The 12,892-nt window shown below is 46.3% G+C and overlaps 2 protein-coding genes across 2 annotated transcripts in view; one reads left to right on the top strand and one right to left on the bottom strand.

Annotated features, from left to right (window-relative positions):
- LOC136543996 (L-type lectin-domain containing receptor kinase IX.1-like) overlaps positions 1 to 12,892 on the bottom strand; it is a 94,924-nt gene that overhangs the window by 50,291 nt on the left and 31,741 nt on the right. The gene's annotated exons all lie outside the window — the stretch shown is intronic.
- LOC136541868 (L-type lectin-domain containing receptor kinase IX.1-like) lies at positions 8,679 to 12,525 on the top strand. Its single transcript, XM_066534031.1, has 2 exons — positions 8,679 to 10,117; positions 11,732 to 12,525. The coding sequence occupies exons 1-2, from the start codon at positions 8,679 to 8,681 to the stop codon at positions 12,447 to 12,449; spliced, it is 2,157 nt and encodes a 718-aa protein (XP_066390128.1). The 3' UTR covers positions 12,450 to 12,525.

Raw genomic sequence — 12,892 nt, 5'->3', positions numbered from 1 at the left:
GAGATCAAGCAAGATTCTGGTCGGTTAGAATAGGAATCCTTATCCGGCCACCTATGGCAATTGTAACTGGCTAGGATTAGTTTCCAGATCTGTAACCCTGGCCCTTGGACTATATAAGGCGGGCAGGGGACCCCTCTAAAAACATCTCTCATTGACATATAGCAATACAATCAGACGCAGGATGTAGGTATTACGCCTTCTTGGCGGCCGAACCTGGATAAAACCACGTGTCTATCTTGTGTCACCATCTTGTTTGTGGCTTTCGCATCTGTCTGCCGACAATCTATTACCTTGGGCATACCCCTAGGTAGACTGCCTACCATATTTTGTCGACAACGATGTCTGTCGAACGATGAATACTTGCCACCCTTCTACAACCAAATGAACCTCACACCTTCCTTACATATTGGGCATGGGAACTTCCTGTGAACACACCAGGCGCAGAATATCCCATACGCCAGGAAGTCATGCAGGGAATAGTGGTACCAAACGTGCATTTTGAAGGTTGTCTTTGTAGCTCGATTGTATGTCCATACCCCTTCATCCCAAGCACGGACCAATTCATCAAACACGGGCTCCATGAACACACCCATATTACTCCTTGGGTGTCTAGGAATTATCAACGACAAGAATACGTTATGTCATTGAAAGGAGACACCGAGGGGGAGATTAAGGGGGATAACGAAGACGGGCCAACATGTGTATGGGGCAGCCATCATTCCATAAGGATTGAACCTATCTGTTGTCAGCGCGACACGTACATTATGAGGCTCATTTGCTTTGTCACGATGTTTGTCATTAAAGTGGATCCAAGCTTCACCATTGGGTGGATGTACCATCTTGTTAGGGTTGTACCGTTTGCCATTTTTGTGCCATGTTATCTGTTTCGCGGATTCCTCGGTCATGTATAGCCGTTGGATCCTTGATAGGAACAGAAGGTACCATAGGATTTTCACAGGGATCGTAAGTTGCCTCTTCTGGCCATCATTAGAGTCTACCTCTAGGTACCTGGAGGATTTACACTTTGGACAGAACTTTGCATGCTCGTGTTCTTTCCTAAATAGGACGCACCCCTTCGGATAAGCATGTATCTGCTCATACGATATCTTAAGTGCACGAAGGAGTTTCTGTGACTTCTACATGCTCTTTAGTAGAATGTGGCCCTCCAAAAGCAGGGTGCCAATCACGGCCAACATCTTATCGAAGCCAGGTCCACTCAAGTTTAACTCAGACTTCAACCCCATTAAGCATCCAATGGCATCCAGTTGAGACACCGTTGACCAATTGTGAAGGGGTTTCTGTGCCGAGTCCATCATGTCGTAGAACGTCTGTGCGGCTACCTCCATCTCCTCCTTCTCACGTCCCTCATCGAACCGTCCTTGGTGAAAGTCATCTAACATGTCTGCTACCCCGGCATCAGCATCAAAAGCCTCCACCCATGGTCTCACCACCTCCTCTCTCATACGATGGGCTTCACCATGGTGGACCCACCGGGTGTAGTCCGACGTAAATCCATTCTTCACAGGATGTTTACCCATTTCCACCTTGTTTACCCTTCTCCTATTTCCACATTTGCTGCAGGGACACAAAACTAGGCAATGTCCTTTAGCAGCCTTGCCAAATGCACTGTTCAAGAAAGCATCGGTCTTGTTCATCCATTCCGTGGTGTAATCACTCTGACTTCTCCAGCCCATGTACATCCACTAACGGTCATCCATCCTCTAACATATGTATCAGCGAGTAATGTAACCATCAATTGCATCTACATGGTGTTCCTATTGTCTAATAGGCGAGGATAGGTCCTAATCCCACCCGCAGATGCGTAGATGAGGTTAGTATCCATGCTCTACTCCTATCCGAGATAGAATTTCGGCAGCACCTCTTCGCTATTCTCCAGATACATGTCCTGCCAAAGAAGAGTGCATATCCAGAGAACAACAGGGAGGTAATACTGAAACTCTGTCTCGGACCGGAGTAGACCATGGAAACTAACCCATCTACACATTCGTGGGCTGTCCAAAAAACATGGACAATCCGAAACAGATACGGTCATAGATATGCAAAGATCTGCATACCTCCAACCGTATCTCTTTTGAACGGGAGACGCCTAACTGGGTTACGCAATCTACGACCATGATATGGAAAGAGGGGTTATACCTAGGGTGGCGGCGGAGTCAGGCTAGCAGGGCCGTGGCGGGTCGGTGCAGTGGTGAGGTGACGCGGTGCAGGCAGACCGACATGGCGACGGGAACTCCAACTTGGCTCCGACAGGCTCTTCTCTACAAAAATGGAACAAAATACTGTTATTTAAAAAAAATCGGCAGAACCTCCTCTGCACGGTGAGGTTTCCAAAACCTGCAAAAAACAACGGCATGATGGCCGACAAGCACATATGTCTCAAGAGAAGCCATGTAGTTTGGATATCAATCCATGGAGAAGAATATATCCTAGTAGTACCACTACTTCTATTACTACTTCCACTATTGCTACTACTACTACCACTAGTTCTACTACTACTACTACCACTATTGCTACAACTACTACCACCAGTTCTACTACTACCACTACTTCTACTACTACTACCACTAATTCTACTACTACTACTACCACTACTTCTACTACTACCACTACCACTAGAACTACTAGTACAACTAATACTACTACAACTATCACTACCACGACAACAACAAGAGAGAAGGCATACCTGATGGGCGCCGGGGTAGGGGCGGGCGGCGTCGGGGTCGAAGTCGGGGTCACCGGAGTCGGGAACGGGGTCGGGCACGGGTGGCGTCGGGGCGGGCTGTCCGCGGGGCGCGGCCGGGGGCAGGGTGCGGTCGGGGGCAGGGCGCGACCGGGGGCAGGGTCGGCCGGGGGCAGGGCACGGGCAGCGCGGGCAGCGTGGGCGGTGGCGGCGCGGGCGAGCGGCCGGTGGCGCGTGCGTGTGTCGTGTGTGCTGGGTGCGTGGCCGGTCCAGTCTGGAGGATTTAAATCCCCCCTTTGCCGAGTGCCCCCGATCTGGCACTTGGCAAAGGGTTTTTTAATTTTTTTAACCGCCTCTTTGTCGAGTGTCACCTGGCCTAGCACTCGACAAAGAAGGTTTTTTTTAAAAAAATTCTTTGCCGAGTGTCCCAGATCTCGCACTCGGCAAAGATTTTTTTTAGAAAATACTTTGCCGAGTGCCCCTAACACGGCGCTCGACAAAGAATTTTTTTTTTGAAAATGTCTTTGTCGAGTGCCCGTGTGAATGAAAGCACTCGGCAAAGAGAATTTTTTTTAAAAAAAATTCAAAACCCTCTTTGCCGAGTGCCTTATTCTTGGCACTCGGCAAATGCCCCCTTTGCCGAGTATCATGCCCTGGTACTCGGCAAAGTTTTTTTTGTTTTTCGCCTCCAAATTTTTTGTGCAGCCCTTTTAAAGTACTAGGAACTCCTAGTTAGAATTTGAGGATTTTTTATGGCATTTTGATATATTTAGTTACTTTATTTCGTTTACTTGAATGTTTCCAAAAAATATAAATTTGAACGGCACGTGGTACGAATAATGGAATTTAATGATTCAAAAAATGATAGTCATGTTAATGATTCAAAACATGACTATTATTTTTTGAATCATTAAATTCCATTATTCGTACCACGTGCAGTTCAAATTTATATTTTTTCGAAAAAATCAAGTAAACAAAATAAAGTAACTAAATATATCAAAAAGCCACAAAAAAATCCCTAAATTCTAACTAGGAGTTCCTGGTACTTTAAAAGGGCTCCACAAAAAATTTGGAGGCAAAAAAAAAACTTTACCGAGTGCCGGGGCATGGCACTCGGTAAAGGGGGTCTTTGCTTAGTGCCAAGAATAAGACACTCGTAAAGAGGGTTTTGAATTTTTTTAAAAAAAATCCTCTTTGCCGAGTGCCTTCACAAGAGCACTTGGCAAAGACATTTCGAAAAAAAATTCTTTGCCGAGCGCCGTGTCAGGGGCACTCGACAAAGTATTTTTTTAAAAAAAATCTTTGCCGAGTGCCAGATTTGGGACACTCGGCAAAGAATTTTTTTTAAAAAAAACCTTCTTTGCCGAGTGCCTAACAACAGGTACTCGGCAAAGAAGGACGTGGCCGAACACCGTTACGCGGGATAGCCTATGCCGAGTGCCGCACTTTTACCGAGAGCCTGGCACTCGGCAAATAAGTCATTTGCCGAGAGCCTTTTTTTGCCGAGTGCGGCACTCGGCAAAGACTCGGCAAAGAAGGTCTTTGCCGAGTGTCCAATTTTTAACACTCAGGCAAAGCAATTTGCACTCGGCAAAGATCCCGATTCTAGTAGTGAGAGGATGTCGGTCTAAAAATATGGAATATTGACATAGCTGTATGCCAACAGCAAACCTGGTGTCACAACTGAATCTCGAAGAAGGAAGAAGTGATAAGGCAAACGAAGAGATTTATTTTCTCTTTTGATAACTGCAGTATCATTTCAGGATTGTCCAACACTCTGGATTTTCTCCTGATTTTGACCAAGAGAGCACCGATCTGGCCACAGGAAGACCAAATGTTGAGAATGTAGCTGTTCTTTTTGGGTATTGGTGGGGATCTGGTGTTGTGCATTCAAAGGTCTAATATCAGATAAAAAGGATGTGTACATAGGGTCAGCAAACAATGATTCGAAATCCCTTACTCAGGTATACCCGACAAAAAAAAGTTCGGTTTCATTTGAAGTATAGTGCTGAGAAAGCAAGTTGGTTAACCTGTGTGGCACTACTTTTACGTGCATTGCTGATCAAGGAGCTTGGGATCTATTTTGCTGATTGCCCACAAATAGCAAAAACTGTTGACGTATATTTTCGAAATCTATTGACGCTTTCAACCATCAACTCAACTTCTTACACCAAACAATCCTGGGATAAGCAGTGGCAAGTTTCTAGAAAGGTTCCATGCTGGTCTCATTTCCTACAGCCAAAAGAAAGATGCAGGTTTCAGGTTTGCATCTCCCTTTGTAGTTTGCACCTTTACTACTTAGCGCACAAATTTGAAGAAAAAAATGGTTACATAAATGGGAATAGATTATGTACAATATGTCTGTTAGGCTATCTTGTCTGCATTTGTCTTAATTTTGATCTAGCTTTGATTCTGAAAATGCTCGGTACATAGTATCCTTTATACCTTTTTCAGTTGACATCCCATTTGTAGATGTAAATCCCAAAATGATGGGAAAATTGGATCCATACCATTAAAAGATCCTGACTTTGAAAAAATGCTATCAAAAGATTCAGCTTTAGAGAAATAGCAGTGAAAGGTTGCTCCGTTGTTGATTTCTACCATTCTGTTAACTTGCCGTTCAGTCCGGCCTGGGCTGAGTCAATGACGACGACCATCGACATGAGCGCCACCGTGCTCACCATGGTGCTTAGTGGAGCTTCACCTACCATTCCTAAATCTGAAATCCAGTTCTAGGCTACCATTCCTGAATCTGAAATCCAGTTCTAGGCTACCATTCCTAAATCTGAGGGTATAGGGAGAGATAGAAGGATGAGGGGTTTCCATTTTGGGGGTTCACAGCGTGTGTGTGTTGGGGGGGGGGGGGGGAGCAGGGGAGTATCGACTATCGAGCGCTATTGGCGGCCATTGTTGCGGCTCTGATGATCAAGAGCAGTTCGGTACAGACAAGGAGAGGAAGGGGCACGGCTTGGAAAAGGTGGAGGAGAGTCTATGGATGCTCACTGTCGAAGGAATCGGACCGCGCGGTGGTCAGGCGTCATGGATCGACAGGTGTGAACTCCTTCTGTGCTCGACAACAGAAAAGGAAGAAATTGGAGATGATGGACGGCAAGCAGCAGCTCGAGATGGCACGACGAGCTTAGTGTGGTGAAGGAGAGGGGAGAGGGAGCAGCTCCATGGGCTGTGGGCCGTGGCCGTGAACTGCAGCGCAGGGCGGACTGAATGCGAGCAGTGGCGTTGCCGACTGCTCATGGCTGTGGATTTGGTCATGGCAGCCTTCCTGCGAGTCCTGCGTTCTTTTATCTTATGAGCAACTTGAGCAAATCAACGGCAAGTTAACAGAAAATGGTTGAAATCAACAACGGAGCAACCTTTCAATGCTATTTCTGTAAATCTTTTGATGGTATTTGTCCAAAGTCAGGATCTTTTAATGGTATGCATCCAATTTTCCCCAAAATGATTGATGATTCATTTGAAACCCTTGGGTACAAGAAATCTACTCAAGAATACTACTTGAGCTACCTTTCCTTTGCACCAACGGAATAAATATTTCGTGAAGGTGGTTCAAAAAACCGCCATGAAAAAATATTTTTGGGACATTATATTCCATAAATAAACCTTCATAAATTTTATTAATTTTCATGTATAGGTGTTGATGGTAAAAAAATGATATCGTAGACATATTTGGGCTTAACAATTTTGTTTGGCTAATACATGGAGTTGCAGCGGCTATAGAGCTTTTTTTTTGAGTTATTGTGAAGTATAACTGGGGCCGAGGGGCTGCGCGGGCGCTTCGTGACGAGCAGGGCAGTGGCAGCTCTTTGCCTGCGCACATAGGGAGATGTCGAGGCGGTTGTGGGGCCTGGGACGACGCAGGTGCGTGCGCGGTGCCGAAGGTGGGGCGGGGAGTAGGTGGGAGGGGCAGGACTGGGGCACCGGGGTTGCTGTGTGGGGGGCCACCCACGCACGAGGGCGGCGGCGTCTGCATCTCCCATAGGAGGAAGAAGGGAAGGGGATAGAGTTGTGGCTGACGAGCAGGTCCTATGTGTAAGCGAGAGGGAGGGAAAGAGATCTTTTTTGGGAGGGAGCTGGGCTGCGAATAAGAGAAAGAAAAAGATGGATGGTGGAGGAGGCTGGATTTTTGGCCCAACCAAAGTTTACAAAGTTCCGAACATTTTTCAAATTGATTATAGGTCATTTCCAGTGTTGGTAAATTCAATTCACATTTTGATTACGGTAAAGAACTGAAGGTGAGGTCCTCATTTTTCCTTGAACAACACCCTACAATTTGTTGCTATAAAATATTATGGCCATGAGTAGAACCAATGACTGTTGTGTAGACAAATTACCACCAAAACATATCTGTAAATATTATTCCTACAGGATCAAAATTTCATTCCCTAAAATTTGAATGTTTCTAAAGAATTTTATGTCCTATGTATACATGCTGAACGATTGCTGAGTCCTGTGGAAACAAAACTTGATAACAATACATATGATCCCCTTTGTAAGTTTGCTCAATAAAAACATCTAAATCTTGCATCACTTGCGCCTCAAACCGTATTCGTGTATTCGTTGATCCTGCTTCCCATGACATTATTTCAGTGCTTGCCAATTCAACTGTAGAGATCATGACACAGTTTGATGAATTTGAGGTGCAACCTAAGATGCAACTATTGCAGCGGAGCATTCCATGGCTTTGATGAAACAAATGTCTTCAGCACCACCGCCATGGCCACATCTCTCGCGTAATTATGAATTTATGATAGCAGAAGGTGCTTCTGTGGTCACCTAGATCTAGGAAAATTGGTTGAGGAATCAATTAATCTTGTCATGGTGATATGAACTTTTATGTGCGTATGCACAAATGCACAATACTATAAATGCATACCTTGATGATTGCAAGCCGTCAATGAGAATTTTAGCCATGCACAAAATTCAATTTGTAATATTGATATTCCGAACATTACGCTCGCATTATCGTTTTTTGTAACAATACAACACGTTCATGCTCGAACTATCAGGGCATTATTTGTTCCCGTTGTAACGCATGGAAATGTCAATACAATAGAGTTTGTGAGCCTACGACTCCGCGCTATCCGTGATTATGATAATTTTACGAACCTTGTTTTTTGATTAAATGTTACTTTCATGTTGGTATTTAATTTTGTAGTATTGTTATCTTATCGTGCGATTCATGTGTTTTTAGTACAAAAGTTTAATTACCCCGTAGCAACGTAAGGGCACGCTACCTTGTACTTCTATAAAAATAACAAGTTAAAGTTAAGTTTTAGAGACCTTGTCGCTGTATAGGACGGTATCCTGTCCGTTCGTCCTACTAATGAGTGATGACTGGTGTGGCCTTACCAACCGAGTTTGGTTACAAACGGGTTAGCCTAGGCCATTACTATAGCCACACCCACGCTATGCTTTTGCGCCGGACACCTGGACTCTTCCTCCGCAGCCCATCAGGTGAAAGCAGAAGGATTCTCTCCCGAATGGCTAGATGGCTCTCAGCACTCTTCAGAATTCTGAACCCGATCTTCCCATCGCATTCCTCCGTTTGGAGTCCATCAACAACCTGTCCATTTTCAGTTTGGCCGTGTTCATTTGTCTCGTTTGTATGGCCGCTCTGGTGCTCACCTGCACACACCTATTTACTCCTCCTCGAAATCCCAAACCAGCCAAATGGCCTGATAAATAGCTGGATATCACTTCAATCCAGCATCCAGGCCGGCTACTATGCTTGCTTCCAGAACACAACAGGACGATACGAGATGTACTCCATAGACAACTCCTAAGGAAGAATGGCTAATGTGTCCAGGGCTCCCGCTGGACACTCCGTGGTAAGCCGCAGTGCTGCGTCCTAGTCCTGCTCCTATGGAGACACCTGCAGACCTGGTCAGCATGAGTGTCTCTGTGCAACAATTTTCCTACCAAGCCTAGCAGCTCTCCCTGCTACGACCAAGCTCCAACAATGGCGGTGACGAGCTCTCGCTGCCTTCTGTCCACGCTGTGCTGCCTCTTCTACCTGCTGTCCTCCATCCACGTCCCCCTCGCCGCCTCGCTCTCCTTCCACTTCAACTTCTCAGACCCCGACTCCACCTGCACCGCCCATAATGCAGAGCTGGCCTGCTCCGGCGACGCCTACTTCCACAGCACCGAGAACGCGATCGAGCTGACCAAGAACGACATGGGCGACCGCAACAACCACAGCGTCGGCCGGCTGACGTACACGCAGCCGATGCCTCTCTGGGACGGCACCACCGGCGAGCTCGCCAGCTTCACCACCTCCTTCACATTCCGGATCAAGCCGGCTCGACAGGACTCGCCGGAGCCGAGCGCCGACGGGATGGCGTTCTTCCTCGCGCACCACGCGTCCGGGGTGCCGCCCCCCGGCAGCTTCGGCAGGAACCTGGGCCTCTTCAACGACAGCACCAACAGGGACGCCAGGGGCGACGACCGCGTCGTGGCGGTCGAGTTCGACACGTTCCAGAACGCCGAGTGGGGAGAGGTGGACGGAAACCACGTCGGGATCGACGTCAACTCCATCTTCTCTGCTGATTCCATCTCGCCCAACAAGAGCATCAAGTCTGGTGAGACCTTGGCCGCCGACGTCGCCTACGACAACAGCACGGAGACGCTGTCCGTCACCCTCCGGATGAACGGGGCACCGTACCGTGTCAGCGCCAACGTCGACATGAGGAGAAGCTTGCCCCAGATGGTGGCCGTCGGCTTCTCCGCTGCCACCGGCAAAAACGTCGAGGCGCACCAGCTCCTGTCGTGGTCCTTCAACTCTTCTCTCGCCATGTCACCTGGGGAAGCACCTGCACCTGTGCCCTCTCAAGCCATCACCTCCAAAAGGCATTCCAAGGCGCATAGCAGCATGATAGCAGTATCTGCTGCTGCAGCTGTGTTTGTGGTTATATGCGCTTTAATTGGGTTTGTTCTGAGGCGGAAACTGAGGATTTGGAAGAAATCCAAGGAAGCATCCGGATCCGGCGGCGGCGGCGGCGAACTCGACGAGGAACACGACGGCGGCGAGGCTGAGTTTGAGAAAGGCGTCGGCCCAAAGAGGTATTATTACAGCCAACTTGCGGCCGCGACGAGCAATTTCTCTGAAGAGATGAAGCTGGGGAGAGGCGGCTTCGGCCACGTCTACCAGGGATGCCTCAAGATCGACGGCCAGGACCGCCATGTGGCCATAAAGAAGTTCTCGGAGTCGTCCGTGCAGGGGAGGAAGGAGTTCGAGGCCGAGGTGAAGATCATCAGCCGGCTGAGGCACCGCAATCTCGTGCAGTTGATCGGTTGGTGTGACAGCTGCAAAGGTCTCCTCATCGTCTACGAACTCGTGTCGGAGGGCAGCCTTGACAGGCACATGTATAAAAACACGAGGTTGCTTACCTGGCCTCAAAGGTATGATCGACTTTTTTTTTTTTTTTGCTGCATTACATGTTTACATGGAACTGTCGAAGAGCAAAGCCTTAATTGTTCTCCTATACGAATAATGATTGTGCTGGAAATTCCTCAACATTCAATAGCTCATACTGTTGAAGTATCAAATGCATGCCCTTCCTATCATCTCAATTACCCCATATGTTCCAAATTATAAAACATTCTGATTTTTTAATATATATATATATATATATATATATATATAGCTTTTTACTATATATCTAGATAAATATTATATCTAGATAAATAGCTCATACAAAGTTTTTTTTTGCCAATTACTAAGACATACTCCCTTCGTCTCCAATAAATAAATTTCTAAAGTTTATAATTTGTCAAAAAAAAAACATTCTATAAAAAACATAGGACACTGCCTCGTAATGCGGAAGCTAATCATGAGGGCATATAAACAATAACTACCAAATCCAAGAGATATTCTCCAGAAAAGAAATTAAAAGAAGATGAGTCCTTAATTTGTCTGAAAATTTCTGAAAAAATATTATTTATTTTGAAAAACGGGTAGAGTACATAAGATTATTTTGCCTAGTTTCCCAATAGACATGAAACCTAACTAAGATTCATGCTTTAGGATGGTGTGGGTATTAGAGCATCTCCAAGAGTTTCCTAAATCCATTTCTAATCCTTGGTTTTTAGCAAGATAAGAAAACCCCCCTCTCCAACAACTCCTAATCCATCATCCTAATCTTTTAGAACTTGGGAAAAATCACCCTATTCCGCGTAAAGTTACACGCTTCTGAGTCGTGCGTATCTTCTCTCTTCCGCGCGTGTTTGTCGGCCAATCTAAAGGTGGAAGGGCGTGGAAAGAATAAATAGTAGGAAAGAGTTACTGATGCAAATGTACAAGAGAGAAAGAATATATAAAAGTGGTTAGGATAATTTAGAAATAGTATATGATTCCTGATGTAAAATTGTCTTCTATATTTTAGGAGTGGATTATTAGAAACTTTTAGAGATGGCCTTCTTTATTCCTTCCAATACTTTTTTTTAAGGAGTTGTAAAACTTCATATTTTTAGGAAGAAAATATTAGGTACTCTTAGAGATGCTATCAGTTGAACTTTCTTAAACCTTAGTTATTTATAATAAAGTTACAGTTAATTTTACCCATGAGTTATAGGCACTATCTAGGTGTAATGGTATCCGCTTGTTTGGTTTATGGGCAAGCGCAGCCACGCTATAGTTTAGGTGCGCCATAATTTCTTAAGCTATTGTTGAATTCTCTGCCATAATGCCATTCTTCGGCCCCACTTGTCAATTGATCCATTTCTTTGCCAAACAATACTTATGGTGTGAGTGAATAAATTGTTAGCCACGCATTTTATGAAGTTTGGGAAAGAAATATGGTAACTTTTGGTCATATAATCCAAGCACACCCACGGGTAATGATGGTGTAGTGAAAATTAAGATGCTATAACCTCCCATGAACTTGAACATTTTAGCAATGCCACAATTTTTTATATGGTATTAATTATTTGGCAATCTTATGTTTCAAAATACTATTCTGGTAACAATTTTCCTTTTTATACATACATACAAACCTTATCATCTTCTATCAACAGGTACAAGATCATCATCAGCCTCGGCTCTGCGCTGCGGTACCTCCACGCGGAGTGGGAGCAGTGTGTAGTGCACGGCGACATCAAGCCGAGCAACATCATGCTGGATTCCTCGCTGGACGCCAAGCTGGGCGACTTCGGCCTGGCGAGGCTGATCGACCACGGCGTGAGGCCTGCCACGACGAAGGTGGTGCTGGGCACCGCGGGATACATCGATCCGGAGCTCGTCAACACGCGCCGCCCCAGCGCCGTGTCGGACGTCTACAGCTTCGGCGTCGTCCTCCTGGAGCTCGTCACCGGCCGGCGCCCGGTGGAGGAGCCCGACGACAGCGACGACCTGTTCGTGCTGGTGAGGTGGGTGTGGCGCCTGTACAGAAGGAATGCCATCGCCGAGGCGGTGGACGAGAGGTTGTTGAGCCTCCAGGGCGATGATGGCGAGGTGGAGGAGCGGAGGCAGATGGAGCGAGCGCTGGTCGTGGGGCTCTGGTGCGCTCACCCGGACCGCAGCGAACGGCCGTCCATCGCGCGTGCCATGCACGTCCTGCAGTCCACGGCGGATGTGGTGAAGTTGCCGGTGCTGCGGCCGCAGATGTACAGCGGCGACACGTTTCATACCGTAACCATGGGAGGAGATGGCTACGGCGATCTGTCTTTCGGGGAGACGTCCACCGGCAGTGACACGTCGACTGGCGGCTGCAATTCTCGTTCAGAGAGCAAATGAAGAGCGAATGATCCAAATGATGAAATTCGATATGTATTTATGCAATGCTTTAGCGGTTGTTTATGATCCGTAACAGAATCCCACTGAAAATACATCCCTAGTTATTTTTCTTTGCATTAATTACTATTACTCAATCATGTGAACTTGTAAACATAAAGGAAAATACTAATGCTAATTTCTTTAGTTTTACTTTCAAAAAGTTGTAACTGACAGCCTAACAAGGAACCTACATATGAATCAGATGCTTGCAGCACTCTACACTTGTCACTTGTGTCTCCTCCTGTGGCTTGATGCTAATTGGGCAGGTTGTCCAGATAGGGCAAGTCAACATCTGACTATGTCATTTTTTAGTGACAATCTCGTCTCAATGGTCCTTCCTGATCAAGTATCTCGTACCAGCGCTCAAGCAGAGTATCGTGTCGTGGCCAACACTGTATATATCA

This window comes from Miscanthus floridulus, chromosome 3 (genome assembly GCF_019320115.1).
Source record: "Miscanthus floridulus cultivar M001 chromosome 3, ASM1932011v1, whole genome shotgun sequence".
NCBI lineage: Eukaryota > Viridiplantae > Streptophyta > Magnoliopsida > Poales > Poaceae > Miscanthus > Miscanthus floridulus.
This window is presented reverse-complemented; position numbering and strand designations above follow the sequence as displayed.

Excerpts from the sequence above, each read along its gene's own strand:
- LOC136541868 (XM_066534031.1), top strand. The coding sequence starts at position 8,679 with ATGGCGGTGACGAGCTCTCGCTGCCTTCTGTCCACGCTGTGCTGCCTC. Across the intron at positions 10,118-11,731 it reads TTGCTTACCTGGCCTCAAAG|GTACAAGATCATCATCAGCC; the intron begins GTATGATCGACT and ends TTCTATCAACAG.